The sequence below is a fragment of the Parasteatoda tepidariorum genome, chromosome 11 (assembly GCF_982258835.1).
Source record: "Parasteatoda tepidariorum strain Cologne lab strain chromosome 11, Ptep-v5.0, whole genome shotgun sequence".
Lineage (NCBI taxonomy): Eukaryota > Metazoa > Arthropoda > Arachnida > Araneae > Theridiidae > Parasteatoda > Parasteatoda tepidariorum.
Genome location: NC_141765.1, coordinates 12054176 through 12076762, shown reverse-complemented (window position 1 = coordinate 12076762; position 22587 = coordinate 12054176). Strand labels below are relative to the sequence as shown.

Below are 22587 nucleotides of genomic sequence, written 5' to 3'. Positions count from 1 at the left end.
TTAAAACTTCTTTGGAGAATATAAAACTTGTTTCATTCAAAAGCATTTTAGATTATAATTAAAATTCAACAATATGCCTCACATATAAGGAGTACTTCTTAGATCAGAATGAAGTATATCAAAATGATATTCTTTGATTTAAAATGATAATTTCCTCTATACTTCAAGAAAGCATGAAACTAACAAGCCTTTAAAGTGCGAGTCAAAATGGCTGGAAATGAGTCATTCTGACAAAAATATAAATGCTTAGAACTTTTGAACCCTTTTATCAATTCCAATATTATCGATATTTTTAAATCAGCATCAAAAATTCTATAAGTGTACAAATTTTTACCAAAATTTGAGATCTTGGGTAATATGGCTGGACGAGCTGACATGGAATGACATAACCATTGAAAAGGTACGTGAGACAACTAATAGCGGTTTGTCAGATTTTATTTCACAGATAACAAAAATCCTATGCAGATTTTACTTTAATCAAAAGAGAAAAAAAAGTTCCTTCTGATAAATTTCTAGATTGATTAAACTGATAAGGACGATGCGTGTTTTGAACAACTTTGCAAAGATTAAATCATTCAGATCTTATCAAATCAAACACATGACAGGGTTCTCACTCAATTTCAGAAAAAAAATTCCTTGACTCTTCCAGGTATATCAGGTAAATTTCAATGAAAATCAATACCATATTTTTTTCTATACTACGAAATATTTCATCAGAAAATTTTGACTCTTATTTGTAATGACAAATATTAGATTTTCTATGTGAAATAAATATCATTATGTGAGGAAGGAAACATTTCAGTTTGTCTAAAATGTGAAATTTTTTACAATAAATAATTGTAATAGATGTTAGAATTATTTAACTTGAATCTCAACAACTGAGTACTGTTACTGACAATTTTAAGACTGGTTTTTTTCCAGGTATAATGAAGGAATTTTCCAGCTTTTTGTAAAAAAATTGCAACTTTCCCTGATTTTTGGAGTTGAAATATAATTCCCGGACAATTCCAGGTTTTTCCTGTTCTCCCTGACTCACGGAAACCCTGCCTGAGTATGACAAGGCTGAATCAGAATGTAAAGGCAGAAGAAGGATGCAGCGGACAAATCAAGACAGTAATTTTAAAACTTAGTGCATTGATTGGTCTTAAAAACTGAAAGGAGCTGACGTCACCCAAAATTACTGTTACCATGAATCTGAAATCTGGCTGTAGAAAAACAACAGGCAAAATAGAAAAGAAAACCATATTTCTCTAAAGGTTTGAAGAACCAATTCTTTCTTTGAATGCTCAGTTTGTTCTATAAGCTTTGCTCACTGTGAGTTAAACTATTTTTAGTGACTGCACATCATATTATATTGTGCTTGTCAGTAGATCAGAGAAAAGTGTAAAAGATCTAAATGTGCAATAAAACAAAGGTAGCAATTAAAAAAAAACAATAATAATAAAGAATATTAGAGCAATTTCAAAATAACAGCATCAATACATTATATTTACTTTCAATGTTACTTCCTTCAAATGACATTGTCAGAAATACAAAAAAAGAAAAGAAACTCTTTATGGAACACAAAATGAATTGCCAAATATGAAGTGATTCTCAACTTCATATTTGACCCATCAGCTGAATATTCACCTTCCTTCGAATATCAAATGCACAATTTGACTTAGGTGGGACTACACAGTCTTTAAAATTTCTAATTTAACATTTTATGCTTATTAAGTTCCACAGCTCAAGTTTTATTCCTGCCATTTGTACAATTCATCAGGTTTACAACATTTAATTCATAGTGCATTTAAAAATTCTCCCATTTTATAAATGCAAAAACTTAATACCTAAATCAATTCATTACAATAACTAAGATGTTACATCTGAAATATTTTTAAACTCATGTTGTACTTCATTTGTTATTTCTTACATACCAAACTTTTAGATCGATTGAAATTTTCAAAAACAGACACCAGAGACTCATGAGATGAAATAACTTGTCTTCAATTTGTTCCTGGATTCATAAATAATGCAAATTAAATTTTTAGTCAGAATATTTACTAATTGTCAACTTATTTTTTAAACTCTTGTCAGTAAATTACTTTGTTTGTAAATACTACTTCTTTAGTTTTGGAATTAGTAAACTGAATTTCTTTTATTGAATTTAATTAAGTTTTAGTTTGGAAGCAAGCCATGCTATATGCCTTTGCGAGCAGACCAGAGAGATTCTCCTCCATACACAGAATTTCTTAATGATAAGTTCATCAATGGAAATTTTCTTTTTAATTGAGAGCTTTTCTGGACACTTTTCTGGTTCATAGAGAAACAATACATTATGTAAAAAAATAAATTTAAGAAACAGTTTTATAGCTCTAGAAGAAGAACGGCAAAGAGTAAGGTTACCGACTGAATGGTTGGACAGTTTTGAAAAAGCGTGATATTAAAGAGTAGATGGATAGCTATAGTCCATAATAACGGCAGGTGGAGAAGATCTTGAGGTAAAGCAAAGGAATTTTTTTCCCTTAAAGGAAAACTTTTTTTTAAATAATTGTTCTTCCTTTTTGGAGAGGCACGTAAAAAACCCAAATGTTCAATACAACAAAGGGCCATTGCTACTACAATATGAAATTTTCTGATTTTTTTAAAATATTATTTTGAAAATTTTTATTTATATGTATTTCATCGTTAAAAGGAGGCCTTTTTGGTTTGCTGCCTCGGGCTGCAATTTTTTAATAAACATGTCCCTCCATACCTTATTAGTTTTTCATCACTATTCAGGTATTTCAGGTAGATAAGTAAAAATGAAATTAGGCAGATAAGTAAAAATGAATAGGAATACACAAAAATGCTTTACCTTTTTTTTCAATTTAGAATGGATCTAAATATTATTGTGCATTAAATAGATTTTAAAAAGTTTAATATTTTGGACAGAACAATATTCTCTTTAAATTGAGTATTTAAAATATAATTAATTAATTTAATGAATTTTGCTTTGAAATATGTTGGTAATTCTATCTATAAGTAAAAAATACACAGAAATAAATTAATGTTGTGGCAATGTATTTTTTATTAGAGCAGAGCCAAACATTATTAGACAATGGTAAGGAAAGTGTTTTAAGCTTGATTGACTTCCAGCTTATCAACTTTTAAAGAACTATTTTGAAAGATTGTAAAATCTTCTACAAGAACGAATGTGCTACAGTAAAAACTGTTTTAAATCTAATGTTAAATGGATTAAAATTATTAGTACAATTTTTTAGTTTACCTCTGTAAACACTATCCAGTCCTAAGAATTAAAATTTTTTTAAAATAAGTTTTGACATTAAATTATAACCCCCCCCCCAAAAAAAAAAATTCTCAGCATTTTTACATAACAATTTTTAAAAATATGCTTATTTTTTTAAATTTTTAACATATTTACTGAATGTTTTTTAAACTGTTATTTCATCCTTGGAGAAAATTGTGAAAATTGAATAAAAACAATATGTATACTTACAAATGTATCATTAGAGATTGTCTCTCTAGGTACTTTAATTTTCTTTTTTTCAAACAAAATTTTAATTTATTAATATATTATACCCTTTATTTTACATTAGAAATTAAAACACTGAAATTTATTCATGTCATAACATACATTTGGGATACATTTATTATCTGGGAAGCTGCTGAACTTAAAAATATTTATTTGATGTTGCAGTATTGTTTAGATTGCTAAAAAAACCACGTTCAAGTATTAGAACCCCTGGATACTACAACAATATTTATGACAAATAAAGTCAGTATATTGCAGAAAATGCGTGTGACAATCAAACTCAAATTAAAGACATAATCAATAAAGATAAATACCAGAACCCCAAACATCACTTTCTGCTGCTTGAACAGGACCTTTAGATTGCCAAGGATCCTACATTAAAGAAATAGAGAATTTTAAAACTATTCATTTAGGAAAGTACTTAGTAAGGTGATAAGATACATACTGTAGACACTGGCATTCCCCAAGGGTCTGTACTTTGTTTTGAAGTTGTATGATTAGCTTGCGATGCATTGAGTGCCAGTAGGTCAGAAATAGAATTAGTTTCCTTTGAATCAGTCTTTTCATAATTCTCTTGACTTTCATTAAGAGCCATTTGAAGACGTAGATCATCATTGCGACGAAGTCGTTCCTCTTGTTCAGCTTCTTCTTTACTCATTGCCAAAGCTAACTGAAGCTGCAACTCTTCCTCTCCAGCAGTTTGTGGGCGAGCATTTTCTAATTCTGTACAAACAGCTCCTATTACACAAACATTTTAAAACCAGTAAAACAGAAAGCACATTTCTGTTTGCTAGACTTTTATATGTTAGGGACAAAATGCCTCATAATTTTTTGTTTGAAATATTAAATGAAATTAAACTGAATCTGTAAGGAATCGCTTTAATTATCCATTTTTTAAAAAAAGATTTAGTGTTGGATATCAAGCAAAATAATAAAGTAAAGAAAAAAATTAGGACAATCTTGTAGCTACATCAATAATTTAAATTAACATAAATTATATTACATGCCGATAACTGAATGAGCAATGTTTTTTTTTCATGATTAGTATATAAATTTACAAAGCAAAATATCTTAAAAAGTTTGAAATTTTTCTTTTACAATGTATACAAAAAGGAATTCAGTTTAAGATTTTTAATACAAAATAATTTGGAGTTTTGCGCAATTTAAATAGATTTATTTAATCATAGTTCAGTAGAAAATAAAAATACCACTTAAAAGTTATAAAATTGAAAGAAAAAAAAAAAGAAAAACCAGTACACAAAAAATTTAACATCTTGAATAAGTTTTCAAATGATTGAATTTTTACGTACTAAGAATTAAGCCTAATGGTTCTCAGGAGTAACCACAAATTAATCGTTGAAGACAATACTTTAAGTTACAAAATTGGACAAAAAAAACAAACACTTTCTCTGAACAAACATACCTTTTTTTAAACGGATTTAGATTCCTGTCTTTCAAAATGTGTTGCTACAATCCGGAAAATATGGTTCGGAATAGTTTGGTGAGATGAGTTGTCGAAGTTTAAACCTCTTAATGTTAATTACACTTTTGGTGTATTTCGACTTATCTCGAGAGTTTTTTAAGAGAACTTAAATTTGGCACACAATCATAAAATTCATTTATCTAAAGATAATTCCACACAAAAAATATTTTTTAATAATTCATAGAATTATAAGTTCACCAGAGATAGAACATTCTTTTTGCTCATGTTATGTTTTGAAATCTGGTAAATACATATAGCCATACTTGGTTAAAAACTTCCTAGGTTTAAGAAAATGTAAAGATGGAGCATATCTTATTTCTTTTTCTAGGGATTATTTATTAAACTGGTTGATATTTGATTTTTCAAACACATGAATGTAAACCAAGAACCCGAACTGTGAATCATAATGTTTGATTTTCAAATTGCGTCAATACGAAGCATGATGCTTAATTTTTAAATAGCGGAACTTTGAATTACGATATTTGATTTTAAAAATGCTTGAATACGAAGCATGTTATTTTAATTTTTACACAAGTGAATATAAATAGTGATGTTTGATTTTTATAATACGTGAAAACAAATAGCGATATGATACTTGATTTTTAACACACATAAATATGAACCATGAATTCCTATTTTGAAGTTGTGTGAATACAAACAATAACATTTAATTTCTAAATAAAGTTTGTTTTTAAAATTGATTGAATAAAAATTCCTTTGTTTGATTTTTAAATGACAGGAAAACAAATCCTAATGCTTGATTTTAAAATCATGTGAATACGAATTGCGATATTTAAATCATAGGAATATGACTCTCAATGTGTTAATTGTATATAATATTCAGTCAATGTAGATTTCACAGATCACGTAGATTAGACATCCCAGTGTGTGGCATGATGAGCAAAACGCAATTCTTGAAGAATAAAATCGAATATGAAGAAATGAATCTCACGCATTAACTATTAAAACTACATGCAGAAAGTTTAATGCAAATGATAAAAAAATTAGTTGACTTATTAATGAAATAAATTTGAAATAAAGTACAGCAATGTATTAAGGATGACAAAATTAATGCAACAAATTTAAGAACAAAATATTCATTGTTTATTAAACAGACAAAATTTTTTTTTTATGGAAATGATGATTAGCAACAAATTTAGACAACTGGCGGCATTACGAACAAAATTCTCCAAAGTAATAAATTATAATAATCAAATGCCAGTCGCTTGGCTGCTAGGCCATTAAACCACAGACTTTCCCATGTTTTTTTACTTGACTAGAGAAAAAAGATAGTGTAAGACACTCATCCAAATGAAAAGCAATTATATCCTTGTCAATCATACAAAGAGAACATATAGGAAAGTCAGCAATGTTTAAATGTAAAAGATGGGCATGAGGACAATCATGTCTTTTAAGTGTCTAAGAGTTGTAATTGTAGCCACACAATATGAAACAGGAATAAGCTGTGGTTTAGAGAAGAGTACATTCCAAGGTCTTCCCCTCGAAAGATGCGAAGTTATTTTACAGGGAAAGCACTCGGGAATCTAGATCCGAAAATTCAAATTTTCATGAAGTGGCAAGTAGACACTAATAGCTTAGTAGCCATTTTATCTCAAATCAAATGAGTTACTGATCGATATCGATAGGTATTTTTAATTTAATAGTCACTTTTGCAAACTTTTTTTGTTGCTTTGATTAAATTATATTTTTAAAAAAAATTCATATTAGAAATAAAACATGGCTATAAAAAGCTAATTAAATAATAAAAATAATATATATATATATATATAGGAAAAAAAATTAGCAAAACATACTTAGTCAATCATACTGAAATATTTGGGTAGACGAAATACATTTAATGTATACATTATAACTGTGAAATATGTGAATTGTTAAAGAATCCTCCTTCCACATGAATTTTCCATCACAAATTGATTTGTTTTTCAGAATTTTTCTGCACCAATGTACTTTTATCATTTAATGAATACAAAAAAAAAAGAAAAATGGGAATCCTAGCTTATTCCAATTTAGCTGAACGGAATCCCAAGTTCCCAGAAGGTGTTTAGGGAACTAAAGATTTCTTCTTGGCAAGGTAGTCAGCCTTATTTCCTGTAATGCTACAGTGGGAGGAAATCTACTGAATGAACACTATTATGGAAATTCTTGAGCAAATTCCTGCATCGCAGGGCAAAGGAATTCTTAACCAATTTATTAGAAGAAATAGCTTGTAGTATGAAAATAAGACAGAAATGAAAGTAACCAATAACAAATTCTTTAAGTTCTAACTCTAGTGTTCACTTTTGCCTCACAATCATCATCGCTATCACATTATTACCTCGGGTACTAAAAACTTAATTGGAAAAATTAAAGTATACAGTTTTATGATTATAAGAATGAAAAGGAAGTGCTAACATTTCTTACATATTACCTTTAGCAGATGGTAAACCATCAGGAGATACATCAGTAGAATCTTTTCCAGTTGGGGAACACTGCAAAAAAAAAATATATATATAACTAAGTAACAATCACATAACTGTCAAAATATAATAATAAATATATACAGGGTAGCACCAGGTCGACTGACACATTTCATATTTTAATATTGTACAGATATAATTATTTATATTAGTTGGCATGGTGGGAAATGTAACTGAAAAAATCCCATGTTATATGACCAGTTCCAACAGAGCACAGTACATTCTGTTACCTAAATTTATACTTAATATGAAACTAAGTCTGGGACTAAGATTTGTAGTGTGCCAGAGAAAATGTCATGATGTTTTTAAAAAAATTCAGAACATTTTTTGGAACAATCTACATACACCAGACTACTTTTCAATGTACATATACCAGATTACTTTCAAATTTCAATATAAAATACTCTGAACACGTCACTTAAAATTTTTGTACAAAAGAAATTTCGTGTATGATCCTTCAATTCCTTTAAAAATTTTATATGATAAGATTACTGTATTGTTTAATTTTTTTGGCTAAAGAGATTAATTAAAAATTATGAAGCTATGATTCCAGGGTACAAGATTTGTTACTGCATTTGCTGAAAATAACAAACATATAACCCCTGAATTTATCATAAAAAATTGATATTGTGAAATTGTTAATTGAGTTTCTTAGTTAAAAACTGATTGAATTCCCAGAAGCTTGAAACAACAAATTTCGATTCAACAATGAAACAAGGCTATATGCCTGAACCATGTATATAACTATATTATAAACGATTTGAATTCTGCAATTTTAGTAGCATAATTAATTAAAATGAAAACTTGTTGGAATAAAAAATCCAAATAATTTGATGCTTCAAATTAATTATTTTGAAATTGTCATTGGTATTTATAAAAAATGGGATGTTCTAAACAAACACACAAACACAATATCAAGACCAAATACTTTTATCAAGAAGATAAAAAATTTCAGGACAACTACAAACTCTGTTGTGACAGAAAGGCAATGTTTTATAAGATAACAATTTGTTGGTCAATACAGCGTTGGGTTCGATTCTTGAAAGACTGTGTGTTTAAGGCTTATTTCAAAATTTAAACATGCCCTCATTGACCAAGTTACATCTATTAACATCTTGCAGAGGCAGATGTTTAGCAACTTTCAGAATTGTCTTCCTAGATGTTGGAATGTAAATGGCTTATTTATGAGTGATTAATAACTATACCATTTTCTTTTTGATCAATAATGTATGCTTATTTGAAAGGTTTTAGTCGGCTTGATGCTCACTTTTACATTAATTAACTGAGAAGCAGAATTCATACAGTATGTTAATGGACACTGCAGATAATTTGGAAGTTTTGCAGACTATTTTTATTGACACAGAACAGACTTCTTGGAAGAAAAAAAATGCTAGGAAGAAAATTTTAAAATTCTTTAAATCATGAACAGGATCAAAATATTAATCAAATAGATTTCTAGTAAATAATTTCCAATTATTGCATAGACTAAGTTCAATTGACAACAATTGGAAGAATTTCACTGAAAACCAGCATTTGAAAATCAGTTTACGAGGTTTGATTGCGTATAATTTTTGCCTTCCATAAAATAGAAAATAAATACAAATTTGAAAAAGGCACAAATTAAAAAAAAAATCTAATTAATAGAATATCAAACAAGATTCACCTTTTTGGGTACCAAAAGAACCTGGAAAGTTTTTTTTTTTTAAATATGTGACCCACATAAAAAATTCACTTACTTCATTCTCCCAAAAAATTTGAGATTTTAAATATGTTTTGCTATATTTTTTGAATAAATTTTAATGAATCACTTAAAAATCCAACTGTTAAAACTTGCAATAATGAAAATAATCAATAGATTTTATGTCTTTTCTAATGACAAACAAGGTTAAACTAATAAAAGACAAAACAAAAAAAAGGTTAAACTAGTTCTTACAAAAAATTATAATTTAGAATGATATAAACAAGATGCTTAGTAACTTTAATTTTATTGATAAAGCTTTACAAAATTCAGCACTTTTCCCACGTTCCCTTATATGCAGTTAATTTAATTATTATATTTTATTATTATGAATATAAGCTCTCTAATACTAGTGTGAACATAAAAGCTAATCAGTAGATAATGTGATTGGTAGTAAATAATGTGATCTTTTTTTAAATAACCCCCTCCCCTCCAAAAAACAAGTACTTTTTTTTTAAAAAAAAGGGGAAAAAATACCTGGCATGTTCTGTGTTTTTGCCCAGATTTTTTGGAACTTTAAAATTAAAAGTACAAAAAACGTTCTAATACAAAATCATTTTAAGTCCTCTCCCAAGAATTAAACTTAAAAGACTTATGCCTCATGCATTGAACAATAAAAAGATATTGATATAATGGCAAGAGACATTAAAACTTATTTTAATCTTAAACTATTTAAAAATTAGATATTAACTAATTAAAGTAAGAAGATTACAAAAATATCAATTTATATCAAATTCTTACCCCACCGGCTGCTTCACTGCCAGAATGAGATATAGACTGCGCAAAACGTTCCTTAGCCTTTAAGGCTCTAGATCTTTCACTTTTAAGTCGTTCATCATCTTTTAAAAGTCCAACTAATTGTCGAGACTTTTCTCTCACATTCATACCCTGGTCCTTATTTTCTTCAACATATTGAAAATCTTTCAGGGTTTGAATTGCAAAAATATTTTCTTTGCATTGCTGAGCCACCTATTATTGGAATATAATAAAAAATATTGATAAAATAACTTATTTGAAAGGTTTATCACGATTACTCTAAATCAGTGTGATTTAGTTAGTTTTACATGCTGTGGCTAGTTATTGAGTAAATGAATAGAGAATAAATAATTGAACTATTTTTTCTGTAAGTAGAATAAAAAATTAGTTTGAAAAAAAAAAAAAATAGGACTTAATATTGTCTCATTATGAACTATTGTCTTATTATTATTTATTATTACTATTAAGTGTTTTTAAGCAAAACATCAGTTTTTACTTTGATAAAATACACACTTCTAAGATTATGGAAGTGTAGAATGTGTCTCTAATATGTTTACCAAAAAAGCCTTGCAAATTTTTAAAAAATAATATTTACAAAATTAGAACAAGCAAAGTTATAATAATCAACAGTTTAAAGTGTAATAGAAAATAAAGCATAATGAACTTATTTAATGTACCTTTTCTGATCCAGTTTTGATTAAATATTCTAGAAGAACTAATGCCTTATAAACATGCCTCCAGTTCTTGCCATGATCATTTAAACGTTTCCATATCATTTGCATTATTTCTGAGAAAGCTACTACATTATAAGTCAAATCTGCAATTTCACTCATTAAAGTACTGGATGGCCCCCATGGATCATTTGATGTTGCCTCTCTAACTTTAACTTGAGCATCAGTGTAGTTTTTAACAACATTTTTCACATTTCGACGCAGGCCCTGAACATTTAACATGTTGGTTAATTCTCTTCAATGTATTCCACACAATACCTTTTTTTTCAAGTTTATAATTTCACATTTTTTTGAAGCCTGAGTAAAAGGAAACTAACATGAGACCTAAAAAGAGAGTCATAAGACATGAAACAGTTTATAATTGCAAGATTATTTTAAACAAATTTTTAAACATAACTCAGGTATTATTTGTTCTACAATTTAACCATAAATTAATACAATCAAGACTCATACTAAAACTGATTAAAAACAGTTTCTGATTAGCATTTTAATTGCAGCTAATTCAGTCATACCACTAAAGTGTGTATCAAAAAATAATCTAATAATTATATCCTTTTGATGATATTTAGAGCTGAAATTTAAATTCCATAAAATTCTAGTAACCTGAAGATGAACCCCCTCCAAATAAATAAATAAAAATATTTGTATCATTATTCCAAAGAATTCCTTGATCTGTTCCCACTTTTACCAATTTGAATTTATAATTAATTTAAAAGCTAAAAAAATTTAAGGTGTAAGCAAAAAATTCAATAGAAATATATTATTTTAAAAAAATTCATATTAAAGATACCCATTAATTAATATTACTACATTCAATTCTATACTTAAGTATAAATTAGAGCTTTTATAGTAGTTTTTTCATACAAAAATTAAAAGATACAAGATTATGCATAAATGTTATAAGCACAAAATTAATAATTTTTTAATAAAACTTTAGTTATTAAATGTAAACCTTAAACCAGGGTTCTCACTCAATTTCAGGAAAAAAAATTTCCTGTCTTTCTTAGGTATATCAGGTAAATTTCAATGAAAATTCAGACTATTTTATCTATACCATGTAATTTTTTTTTTGAAGACTTTTATTATTTTTTTTTAAATTTGTAATGCCAATAATTAGATTTTGTGAGCAAAAACAATATCATTGAATGAGGATGGGAACATGTCACTCGAAAATGTGAAATTTTTACAACAAATTGTAATAAATGTTAGAATTATTAACTCCAATATCAATAACTGATTACTGTTATTGACAATTTAAAGACTGGTGATTTTCTAGATTTTTGTAAAAAATTGCAACTTTCCCTGATTTTGGTTGCAAAAATAAAATTCTCTGACAATTCTAGATTTTACCCGTTGAACTCTTTAAGAAAACAATACAGCTGCTGCACATCATAAGATTTACATTTAAATTAAAAAAAGTAGAGTTACTTATTAAAATCTCAGTATATTTAAATCCTTTGTTTTGATTTTTTATTTTAAAAAAATTATCAACAAAAATATTTAAAAACCAATTTAGTTTAAAAAATCATATAAAAACTAATGACGTAAGTAATTTATAAATAGTAAAAAAACATTATAAAAGTAGGCTTTAATCAGAGAAAGTTAAAAGTCTATTACAGTTTATATACCAGATTTTAATGTGGCCTCCTAGTAAAATTTATTTTTACATACATCTTTTCATAAAAAATGTGCATCTCTATCATAAATCCTAGTAGCAGAATAAGAAAACTTTAAAACTGTATTTTAAAACTTCAATTTTCTTTTAGTAAGTAAGAAACAAATTTTAATTTAAATAAGATTTTTAAAATTTCATACTTTTGAAAAGTTGACATTTATAAATAAAGACAATGAAATAATTTCCAAAACTAACCAGATGTTGTATAAAAGTTATGTCTAAATGGTCATAGGTCCTCAGAACCTTTTTTTAATAACTATAATCACTAAAGTTATAGGAAAAAAAAAAGATATATCTGAGACACAAAAGATGCAGCATTACTTTACATTAACATTACATAGGCACTTTTCAGGGTTGGGTTTTTGACGTCAAAAAGTGGTTTTTGACATGACAAGGGTATAATACTGGTTTAAACCGTCAAAAACTGAAGTTTGCCAAGAAAATATATAAACTTCAAAACTACCAACAGTTGCCATGCATTATATTGAAATTTAATTATACTATAGGTAATCAGCAGGTTTTAAAATATTTTTTAATTAAAATTAAGGTAAAATAACAGATTTAGAATCTCAGAAATTTATATTCAAATGCATGTGCAGAAAAATTTTGCACAAAATTTTTTGAAATATTTATATTTTGAAAAAAAAAAAATTTTTTTTTTGATACTTAAGAAAATTAAAAGTTTATTACTATGCATTTTTGACATATAAGGAACATATAACTAATATTTATAAGGAACTTACAAGTTATGTTGTATAAATACAAACTTGATACAAGTGTATAAAATTTTTTTTTAATGTTATACCGAATATCTTTATTATCCAGTATGTTAATTTGAATTTAAAAGTAGTTATATTTGTGAATAATGATAAAGATAATTCATATTGTTTATTATATTTATTTATAATTATTACACTTATCATTTTAAAACAATTTTTACCTCTTAATTTTTTTTTCTCCACTTGTATTAAGAATACAAATAATGCATATCTTGAAAGCAAGAAGTAATTATTCAACAGCTGAATATTTAGATATTCAACAAAACTATATAGTATTCAGCAAAATGAAATTCACAAGTATTTGGATAAACTAAATTTTCAGCATAGTAAATTAATAGGCTGAATATACTGTAAATCGACACTAACTACTCTGTGCATTTAACAGAAAGCACTTAAATTTGTATTGTCTTATGTTAAAAAGATTGTTAAGAAGATTTAAAAGAATATTAAAAAGATTTTTATTTAAAAGATGTCTAATGTACAAAACTGCTAATGTTTATCTTTAAAAATGTCTAATTTTTAGTATAATCTATACTATACACTAAATTTGGTTATAAATAAATTTCTTAATATCACTGCAGATTTTCAATAACACATGAAAATGAATACATAATATTACAAAAGATGCGAGCTTTCAAAAGTACAAGATTTTGGTTACTATTCAAAATATAAGTGTTTCTTCAAAATTTTAAATTTATTTTTTTTAGAACATATTTAGAAACACTATCCTTTATAAAAAATATATAAATTTTATGTATTAATTAAATTTCACATATGAATATAGGTTTTTGACGTGACGGTTTAAACCGTCAAAAACTGTCACATGTCAAAAACCTGCCAACCCTGGCACTTTTAATAATGGAACACAATATTATATGTACACAAATTTTCATCACTTTTTATCAACTAGAAAGCACAGCTTGATAAATTAAAACATAATATTGAAATAATTTAAAATTAAGTTCATTGAACAGTTTCAGAAATTTTAGTTCTGAAATATTAGCAAATATTCAATAATAGCATTTTAATTCTTAATTTTATGGATTAAATCAAAAACTGGTTTTTGATAAGTCAAGTGTCAAAACGTGTTTTAAAACATCAAAAACCTAGATTGCTGAATCAACATTCAAAACAGTTGATAATATAAACAAATATATGGAAATATGTAACTAGCAATACTTAAAGTTCAAATTATAGTTTAAAGCAAATAAAAAAAGTTATTTTATCTATACTCATATTTTCTTTTGTTGTTTTAGTTTAGAGTTCTAATATTCTCAAAGAATGTGCAATTTAATCAAAATATACAGCAATTTTTATTTCAGATCTCATATTATTGAATTAGTTTTAACATTAGATTTGTTATAATTTCCAAGTTATTATAATTTTTTTTTGTATATATTTGTCTTACACTACATAAAATTCAAATTAATAAAATGAATTAAGTTAAAAACATTATTCGTTAAAGAAAAAATTAGTTTAAAAAAAGAAACAAATTTTAATACAATAAAAATTAAGAAAGGATTCTGAATAATCTGCGCTTTGTATAAATTAACTTTTAAAATTCATATCACTTTTCTTTTCATTGTAAGGCAATGGATACCATAAATAATTAATAGCATGTTTAAAATTTTTATTAGTAGAATATCTTCCTTAAAACAACTTTACAACTGTTGAGTAATCAACAAATTTCTTGTTACATTATAGAAGTTAGGTATATTCAGGTAACAAGAGCCAAGACATTTTCTTTCCAACATATGTTATATTGCATAAGATAACGTATACTTTATAAATATTTGCCATTAAACAATATCCTCAATGAGTTACAATATTAATAATGCTTATACCAATATATGAATGTAATTTTCTAAGTGTTTGACGCACGGATTTTTGGTTAAAAACCGTCAAAAACTGCCACATGTCAGAAACTTGCCAACCTTGATTAACTTTTCCATTCTACTTTCAAATTCTAAGCCATTTCCTTGTTTTCAGGACTTATTGAAATATTGTTTGCCTACTTACTGTGGGAGATAAAAATTTGGCCTCCCCCTCATGAAAAGCATTGAATAAAAGTTGGAGACAATTTGTAATTTAACTGTAAAAATAAAATAAGAAAAAATTAAAAGCTAGTGAAATTCAAAAATTATTTACACTTTCTACACCAATATTTGAAGCTGCTCGCTATTTGAAGAGTTTTAAGATTGATTCTCAAAGACCACTTCTTAATGCTATTTTGTCACTGACCAAAATAAACATAAAATTAAATTAAAATATTAAACGAACAACAAACACCAGAAGTCTTTAGTGCGTAACGAGGTTCATTCCAGTAAGGGCACTCACCTTTAATTTTTAAATTAGCGCTATGAATTCTCTGAATAGAACAATTTACAAGTAGTTCCATGTCAAATTTTTCAGCGAAACTATTGACAAATTATTATGATTAATCAGAACCGGTAAAACAATATTTACTCAAATAAACAATACTTTTTTTGACACAAGAGGAGTTATCCATGTACAGCAATGTTTTTATTATTATGATTGACATTGTTGCCAGAAAAAGAAATTACAATTTTTCGACGTTATGACAGAGAGACAAAAATTCCATACAGAACCTATTTTTATCGACGACTTTTGCTTGGCTACCAGACTTTTTAATCAAATACACCATCTTGATTGGCTGTTACTACTATCGTTTTCATCGTTATTGCTTAATCGTTGTTTCTGGTTTGTAACATTTGGCATTACTATCCCTAACTAGAGACAGGGCCGGATTTAAGCTTGGTGGGGCCCTAAGCTACTGAAAATGATGGGGCCCTCATAAGTTCAATTCCATTTATATACACCTAAAGTAAACTGTCATTATTTTTTATTGTTGAGTATTAACATTATATTATTAAAAAATTTGATAATATTACTTTATTGTTAAATATATTAATTGTGATAAGACTATTATGTAGAACCTTTCTTTTATTGCACATATTTTTTGAACGAGGGAAAAAAGTTACGAAAAAAAGACATTTTAAGCACAGAGTAAAAATTAGGGGTGCTGGGCCACTATATATTTAACAGAGTTTTTTTTTTCTGGATTCATTTTGAATATATTTTATTTGCAATTTCTAATGATTTTTTCGCGAATTTTTTTCTCAATTGTTTTTTCTTTACGTTACAAAATCTATAAGACTTAGAAACATGAAATTTTGAATGTGCGTAGAAAATATGCAAAGAGTTAGAAAGAAAGCAAGAAAATACAATTTGATTATTAGTTTTATTTTTTTTATAACCGCCGTTGAACAACCGACTCAATTTTGAGTTTACGGCAACCAATGTTTAACTCCGTAGCCTTGTAATTTTCAACCCAATCCAGAAGACAAGGGAACTGCTAGATTAGTAAACAGATGTATTTATTTGTTACGAGAACTTTGAGGACTTTGTGACCCCGACAGATTTAACATTGCACTAGTCACCATTTTATACTTGGGTATTCTTCTGCCGGCTGGATTCAAACTCCCATTCTCACGAACACGAGTCCAACGCCCTACCAACCAGGCTATCCCGGCCAAATTTATTAGTTTATTTTAAAACAGTCATTGCACAACTGACCCAATTTCGAGTTTACGACTACTAACATTCAACTCCGTAGCCTTGTCATTTTGAACCCAATCCAGCAGTCCCTGGAGCAGGTGAGGGCCGTTATATTAATACTGTTTGTAAAAGTAAAAAGAGCATTTCGTAAGCTGATATTATTTAATTGATGTTTATATTGAAAATATTTGTTAAATTTTAGTACAGCAAAAAAAACAAAAACAAATTGTCATTGTATATGCCTTAGAAGCAGATATTAAATAGTCTGATGATCGAATGATGGGGCAAAAAAAAAAACTTTTTTACCTTTTAAACTAAAAATTGCTTATTTATAAATAATTTATTAACACTCAAATTGCTTGAAAGATGATAGGTTCCCTACTAAGGACAACGAAGTTTTTTGTTTTATTCAGTCATATATTTCTATTTATTATGTCCGACAATGCAAAAAAGAAAAAAAATGCATTTTGGGCTTCTGAGGGCCGCAGCTCCGAATAAAACTTTAAAAAAAGAGGGGGGAAAGTAGGATCTGGGGCCCTTATCATCTCAGGTCCCCAAGCTACAGCTTATTTAGGTTATACGTAAATCCGGCCTTGACTAGAGATCAAGAAAAATCCGAAAATTTATTGAATAAATTGTTTGACTTATCCCCTTGAATATTTTGTTTGACAATGGAAGAGGGGATGGGGGTGATAATGAGGGAAATAATTGCTGGGGGAAATATTTCAGGAATTTGTTGTTTCTTTGTCCACTTGAGCATTTTCTGCGAGTGTAAATGGATTAGAGAGTTTAGCTTGTTTGGAAGTATTTTTTTTTTATTTTAGTGTAATTTTTGTTAAAAAAAATTATTACGAGAAATTTTCTGCCTAATCTTCTCTTCTTTTTCTTATGTTAAATTTGTTTATGCATTCAATTATTCATATTGATTTACGAGTATTTGTAATATTTATTTCTGGAGAAAATTTAATTATGGAGTTATTATAGTTATGGCATTGGATTGCTGTGAAGCATTGAGGTCCGAACTGCAGTAGCAGCTTAAAGCCCACCCAGCTTGCCTGGGAAGTGAAGGCGGGCCCGAGTGCAACATTGACCACATTGCCCCACTCTGACTGTTGATCACGAAATAGTGAACCCTTAACTTTTATAAACCCCTGGCCCACAATGGATTGTTGCGGGAATGTTTTACTTTTATATCATGGAATAAATAAAATAAATAATCAATCATTTGAAAAATGAATATTAAATTAAAAAAAAGAAAAATTAATTTTAAGCAAAGACGTAACTTAGCAATATCCCCCGAATCGAATAAAAATATAATTTGGTAATCGTCCAATCTCGTCGAATACTGAATAGGAATAATATATTCAATCGTACTTTAAAATGAAAATTACGGTTTCAGTGGTTAAAAAAATAATTATAAATAAAAAAATTTCTAGAACTATTTAAAATTAATTTATTTGTTGAATTTGAAAAGCCGAAAATAACAAAGTAGATTCAAATATAGTAAACGTGACTTTACATCTAATTTTTCCAGTCAATAAATAAAATAAAACCAACATATAAAGTAATGAAATAAAAATGATTATTTTAAAATTTTTGATAATTTGATACTTGAATTAATCTTTATCTTTTTCCTCATAGCATTGAAAGAGCCTCCTACCAATTTAATAGACACGTAGTTTTTATCGGTGTAAAGCTCTTAAGATTCTCTTTTATAATTTCAAGAGGGTTTTTGCACCTCACCCTGCTCGTTATCAGTGGCTAACCCCGGAAATGTTACCTCAGTTACTTACGAGTATGTTTCTCACTACTATGTTTTATTTATTATTCCAATTTTTATACTTCGTAATTTTTGATTGTTCATTTTAATTACGTTAAAGGCTACGACAGGCTGCTTTTTATTTCTCACCAATCCTCGGTGTTTACTATTTAATTACTCCAAATAAATTAAAAATGGTACGAAGTACTGTTCATAATTTCATTGCTGCTTTTTAAATAAAAAGAAACAAAATGAATTTTTATAAATATGCTGAATGGCCAAACAAAATTTGCCGAATAGTGAAAATCTTTGGGGGCCCCAGAAATCTCCCGTGACATCCAATCACTGCATCCCTTAGTTAATAAAAAATATCTATAAAGTGTAACTACTCGCTAAAATTTAACTAAATTGATTAACATTAAATAAGGATTTATTAGAATTAGTCACCTAATTTTTAACTGTTTACAATAACATTTCTTAATCGAACATTTCTTAACCAATCATTCCAACATCACACCATAGATGCATTCAAATTAAATTAAAAAAGGATGCAATATGAAGTGGAATGAGGGATTTTAGAGCACTTAAAAGCAACTCATTTAAGAAGGCTCTGTCATAGAATTCAAAAAATGATTTGTTATTAATAATTTGTTGAATTTAATTAGAAATTAGGAAACAATTGGAATTGTATTTTCATTCTATTTTTAGTATGTATTGCGTATTTTATTTTACTAATAATAGGGTAAAAGAGAGGATGAAGATGAATTGTGGCATTGGTTCTTTATGGAGTAGTATAGTTATGTTAGGTATTTATAGGTACAACGAATTTTTTATATCTCTATATAATAATGAAATGGTATGAAATCGAATAATCAGTGGTCGGAACTCTGAAAAAGCTGGCAAAAACTTATATACTTCGATAATATTCTCTAAAAATCATAAATATAAAAGTTTTAGGGGGGGGGGAAGGGGCTTGTTATGAGTCTAAGGTTAGATTTTAAATTTTAAAAATTGTGTTTAAATGTTAAAAAAAAATCTAATTAATTTTTATTACTTCGAAAAAGTTATATCTTATTGCATTGTTAATCTATACATTTAATGTTGATATGTAACTATTATGCATATATTATCCAAAAATCATTACGATAGTATGGCGATTAACAAAAAAAAGTAAAAAAGGTAAAAAAAAAAGAAATAATGAATTATAATATTAAATCATAACATTAAATTATGTTAAATTATATAATAAATTATCATATTTATTGGAATGTTTTATACGATTACTGCATTTTTTATACAAATTTTATACGAAAAACCGGGTAGTACCCGGATCTGAGATTATCGAAAAGAAACAAAATAATCCGACTAGTGGGATAAATCCATATTGTTTGCTAGTGTTTGTTAAAGGCATAATAAGCTGGACAAAAAAACAGGTTTTAATAATTGTAATAACCTATAAATATGTCTAGTTTAAAAACAAAAGAGCATTAGAGAGTTGATATAGTAAGTCAAACCAGGGATGTCCACCCTTCAAGGCTAATGGGGACATCCCCTCAAAAACTCAGAAAAGTCCCTCCCTATTCCAGCAAACACAAAATATAGGTACAAAGTTTTTTATTTAAACAAACATAAACTTTTATGTAAACAAATTTTTTTTAAAAATTACATAATATATCTTCTATGATAGTATATTATCATATTTAATGTAACAATAAACAGTATTTTTTCAGAGAGTTCATCTTGTTATTAAGATTATTACCAAAACTGATGAAGTGTTTTCTTTTGAGACAATTATTTTAAAAATCACTTCTGAAATTTTTTTTTATTTGTACACGATTATTATATCGCAGTACGGTAGGTGAATTATTGGAATTAAGAACGCTTTTAGAACTCCTAAAGACTCCTAATAATTTATTTAAAATCTTTGTGCAAAGTTTCTTTCCGTAAACTTTAAAAATTTTTTTTTTTCCTTTTTCGCTTATTTTGCAGAGCTTTTTTTCCGATACTTTATTTTTGAGCCGTTTTTTATAGTATTTTTACCCTTCGCATTTTTTTCTATTTACCATTGATAATACCAATTCTCAAGCATGACGCTATGAAATCTAATATTTTGTACAAGCTTGACTTAGCTTTAAGCCTTTTATGCAGAGAAATTTGTATCAACTGACGTGGTTAACAACTGACGACATTTCAACTAATTTGAAAACAAAGAGAATAGGTGGATTATGAGAATGGGGTCGACCATCTCTTCACTCAAATGAAGAAATTAGCATTTTGCCAAACATTGAAGATCACTTTAAAAGCACATCTAAAAGAGAACAATCAGGTAGAGAGTTCTAAAAATCTATATTCATATACATTTAAACCATTCAAAAAAAGTTTATATCTATATATATCTATATATCTATATCTATATATATTAATTACAAACCATAAGGGAAATAAAATTAAAAAAAAGCTATTCTCATTAGTAAACCATACTTTCATAAAATTATAATAATTATATAGATTATAAATGAAGTCTTTTAAAAAAATGTCTACAATGGCGAAAGAGAAACAATCATGGGGATTGATGACCGAAACAAGCACTACTCTATTGGTATACAAAAAAAAAAAGAAAAAAAAATCAAATTATATAAATTGTACCGAATGAAAAGCATCCATTTAATTACACATAAAAATGCTTATGGAATTGCAGTTAAATTGACGATTTTTATGAAACATTAATTCTGAAGTTTTCTTTCTTAATTACAGCCTATCATATGCTTTTATAAAGAGTAAACCAAACATACTCATCTAATTAGGAGAAAATAAAAATGTATGTACTTTCTCATGAATTCAATGTTTTATTTTATCCATAAAAGGCATCTTATATAGATATATTAAAACTAACAATACAGCTTTATCTAAAGAAAAGATAAAAGAACAGTCATTTAAATTTATTTCAAAGCTATGAAACATTTATCACAATAATGCCAAGAACCTTACGGCTTAAAAAAAAAAGATACTCCAGAAATTCTGAATTTCATCTTTTGAAAAGGTATATGAAAATTGTAATGATCTGTAACAAAATTAAAAGCAGCAAATTTAGAAAGATAAGTCTGAACCAATTTTCTCCAGCTAATAAAAATGATGCGAAGCGCATTAGGGCAAATCAATAAAAATAATAAAAAAACAAACACTGCCATGCAATATATTAACTCTGTAATTAACCTAAGTATTATTATCGATATGATCCAAACAAATTTCATTGTTTTAAGCATAATTACATTTAAACATTACATACAAGTAATTGAAATACATACCAATCGAGCATTCAGGGTAAAAAATAAACAAACCTAGAATAACTAGAAAAATCTTTATAGCACTGACCTGGCAATCATGACAATTTTCAGGTCAGAGACGTGAAAAATAAAGTACACATATAGACACACAGAAGCTGACGAAAGTGCCTTTAGAGGATACATTCCTTAAACCGATGACGAGAAAGTCAACCTGCAACAAAATTAAAAACAACACATCTGGATATACAAAACATGAAGAACATGACACTTTTGCGTTAGAAGTGTTATATATTTAACACAATATGTGTTTCCTCTCCTTAACAATTGAAGTTTTATACTCGACTTTTCATATTATTCTACCCCTAAATTATCCCCATCCGTCTTTCATGTGTTGAAAGATAGACAAGGCTAACGCGAGAGAGATTAATTTTAAACTATATTTTATATCCGTCGTTGAACAGCCGACCCAATTTTGGGTTTACGACTACTAATGCTCAACTCCGTAGCCTTGTCAATTTGAACCAATCCAGAAGACAAGGAAACTCCTGGATCAGTACCCCCAGAGATATTGATTTGTTATAGGAACATGGAGGACTTTGCGACTCGAATGATTTAACGTGCATCAGTCACTATTTACTACACGGGGAGTCTTCGGCCGGCGGGGATCTAACCCACGAACTCTTGGACATGGGCCCAGTGCCCTACCAGTCAGGCTATCCCGACCCTTTTAAACTATAAATAACAACTGCTTTTACGTTTCACAAAAAAAATAAAAAATAATATTTAAGAGTAGTCGTTACTGAACACGGTGT

At 27.7% G+C, this 22587-nt stretch overlaps 1 protein-coding gene across 3 annotated transcripts in view; it reads right to left on the bottom strand.

Moving 5' to 3' along the window:
- LOC107452119 (epsin-2) overlaps positions 1–15780 on the bottom strand; it is a 33967-nt gene extending 18187 nt beyond the window's left edge. The window contains exons 1-6 of one of the 3 annotated variants that reach the window (XM_016068432.4): positions 15491–15780; positions 10646–11023; positions 9954–10181; positions 7426–7486; positions 3960–4237; positions 3829–3886 (exon numbers count right to left, since the gene is read on the bottom strand). In XM_016068432.4, the coding sequence (XP_015923918.2) occupies positions 3829–3886; positions 3960–4237; positions 7426–7486; positions 9954–10181; positions 10646–10921 (901 nt within the window). In that variant the 5' untranslated portion in view covers positions 10922–11023; positions 15491–15780. Of the gene's footprint in view, positions 1–3828; positions 3887–3959; positions 4253–7425; positions 7487–9953; positions 10182–10645; positions 11024–15301; positions 15434–15490 lie in introns of those variants that run through there. The other 2 variants (XM_016068431.4, XM_043042627.3) reach the window with 2 other exon arrangements.
- Between the last annotated feature and the right edge of the window lie 6807 nt (positions 15781–22587).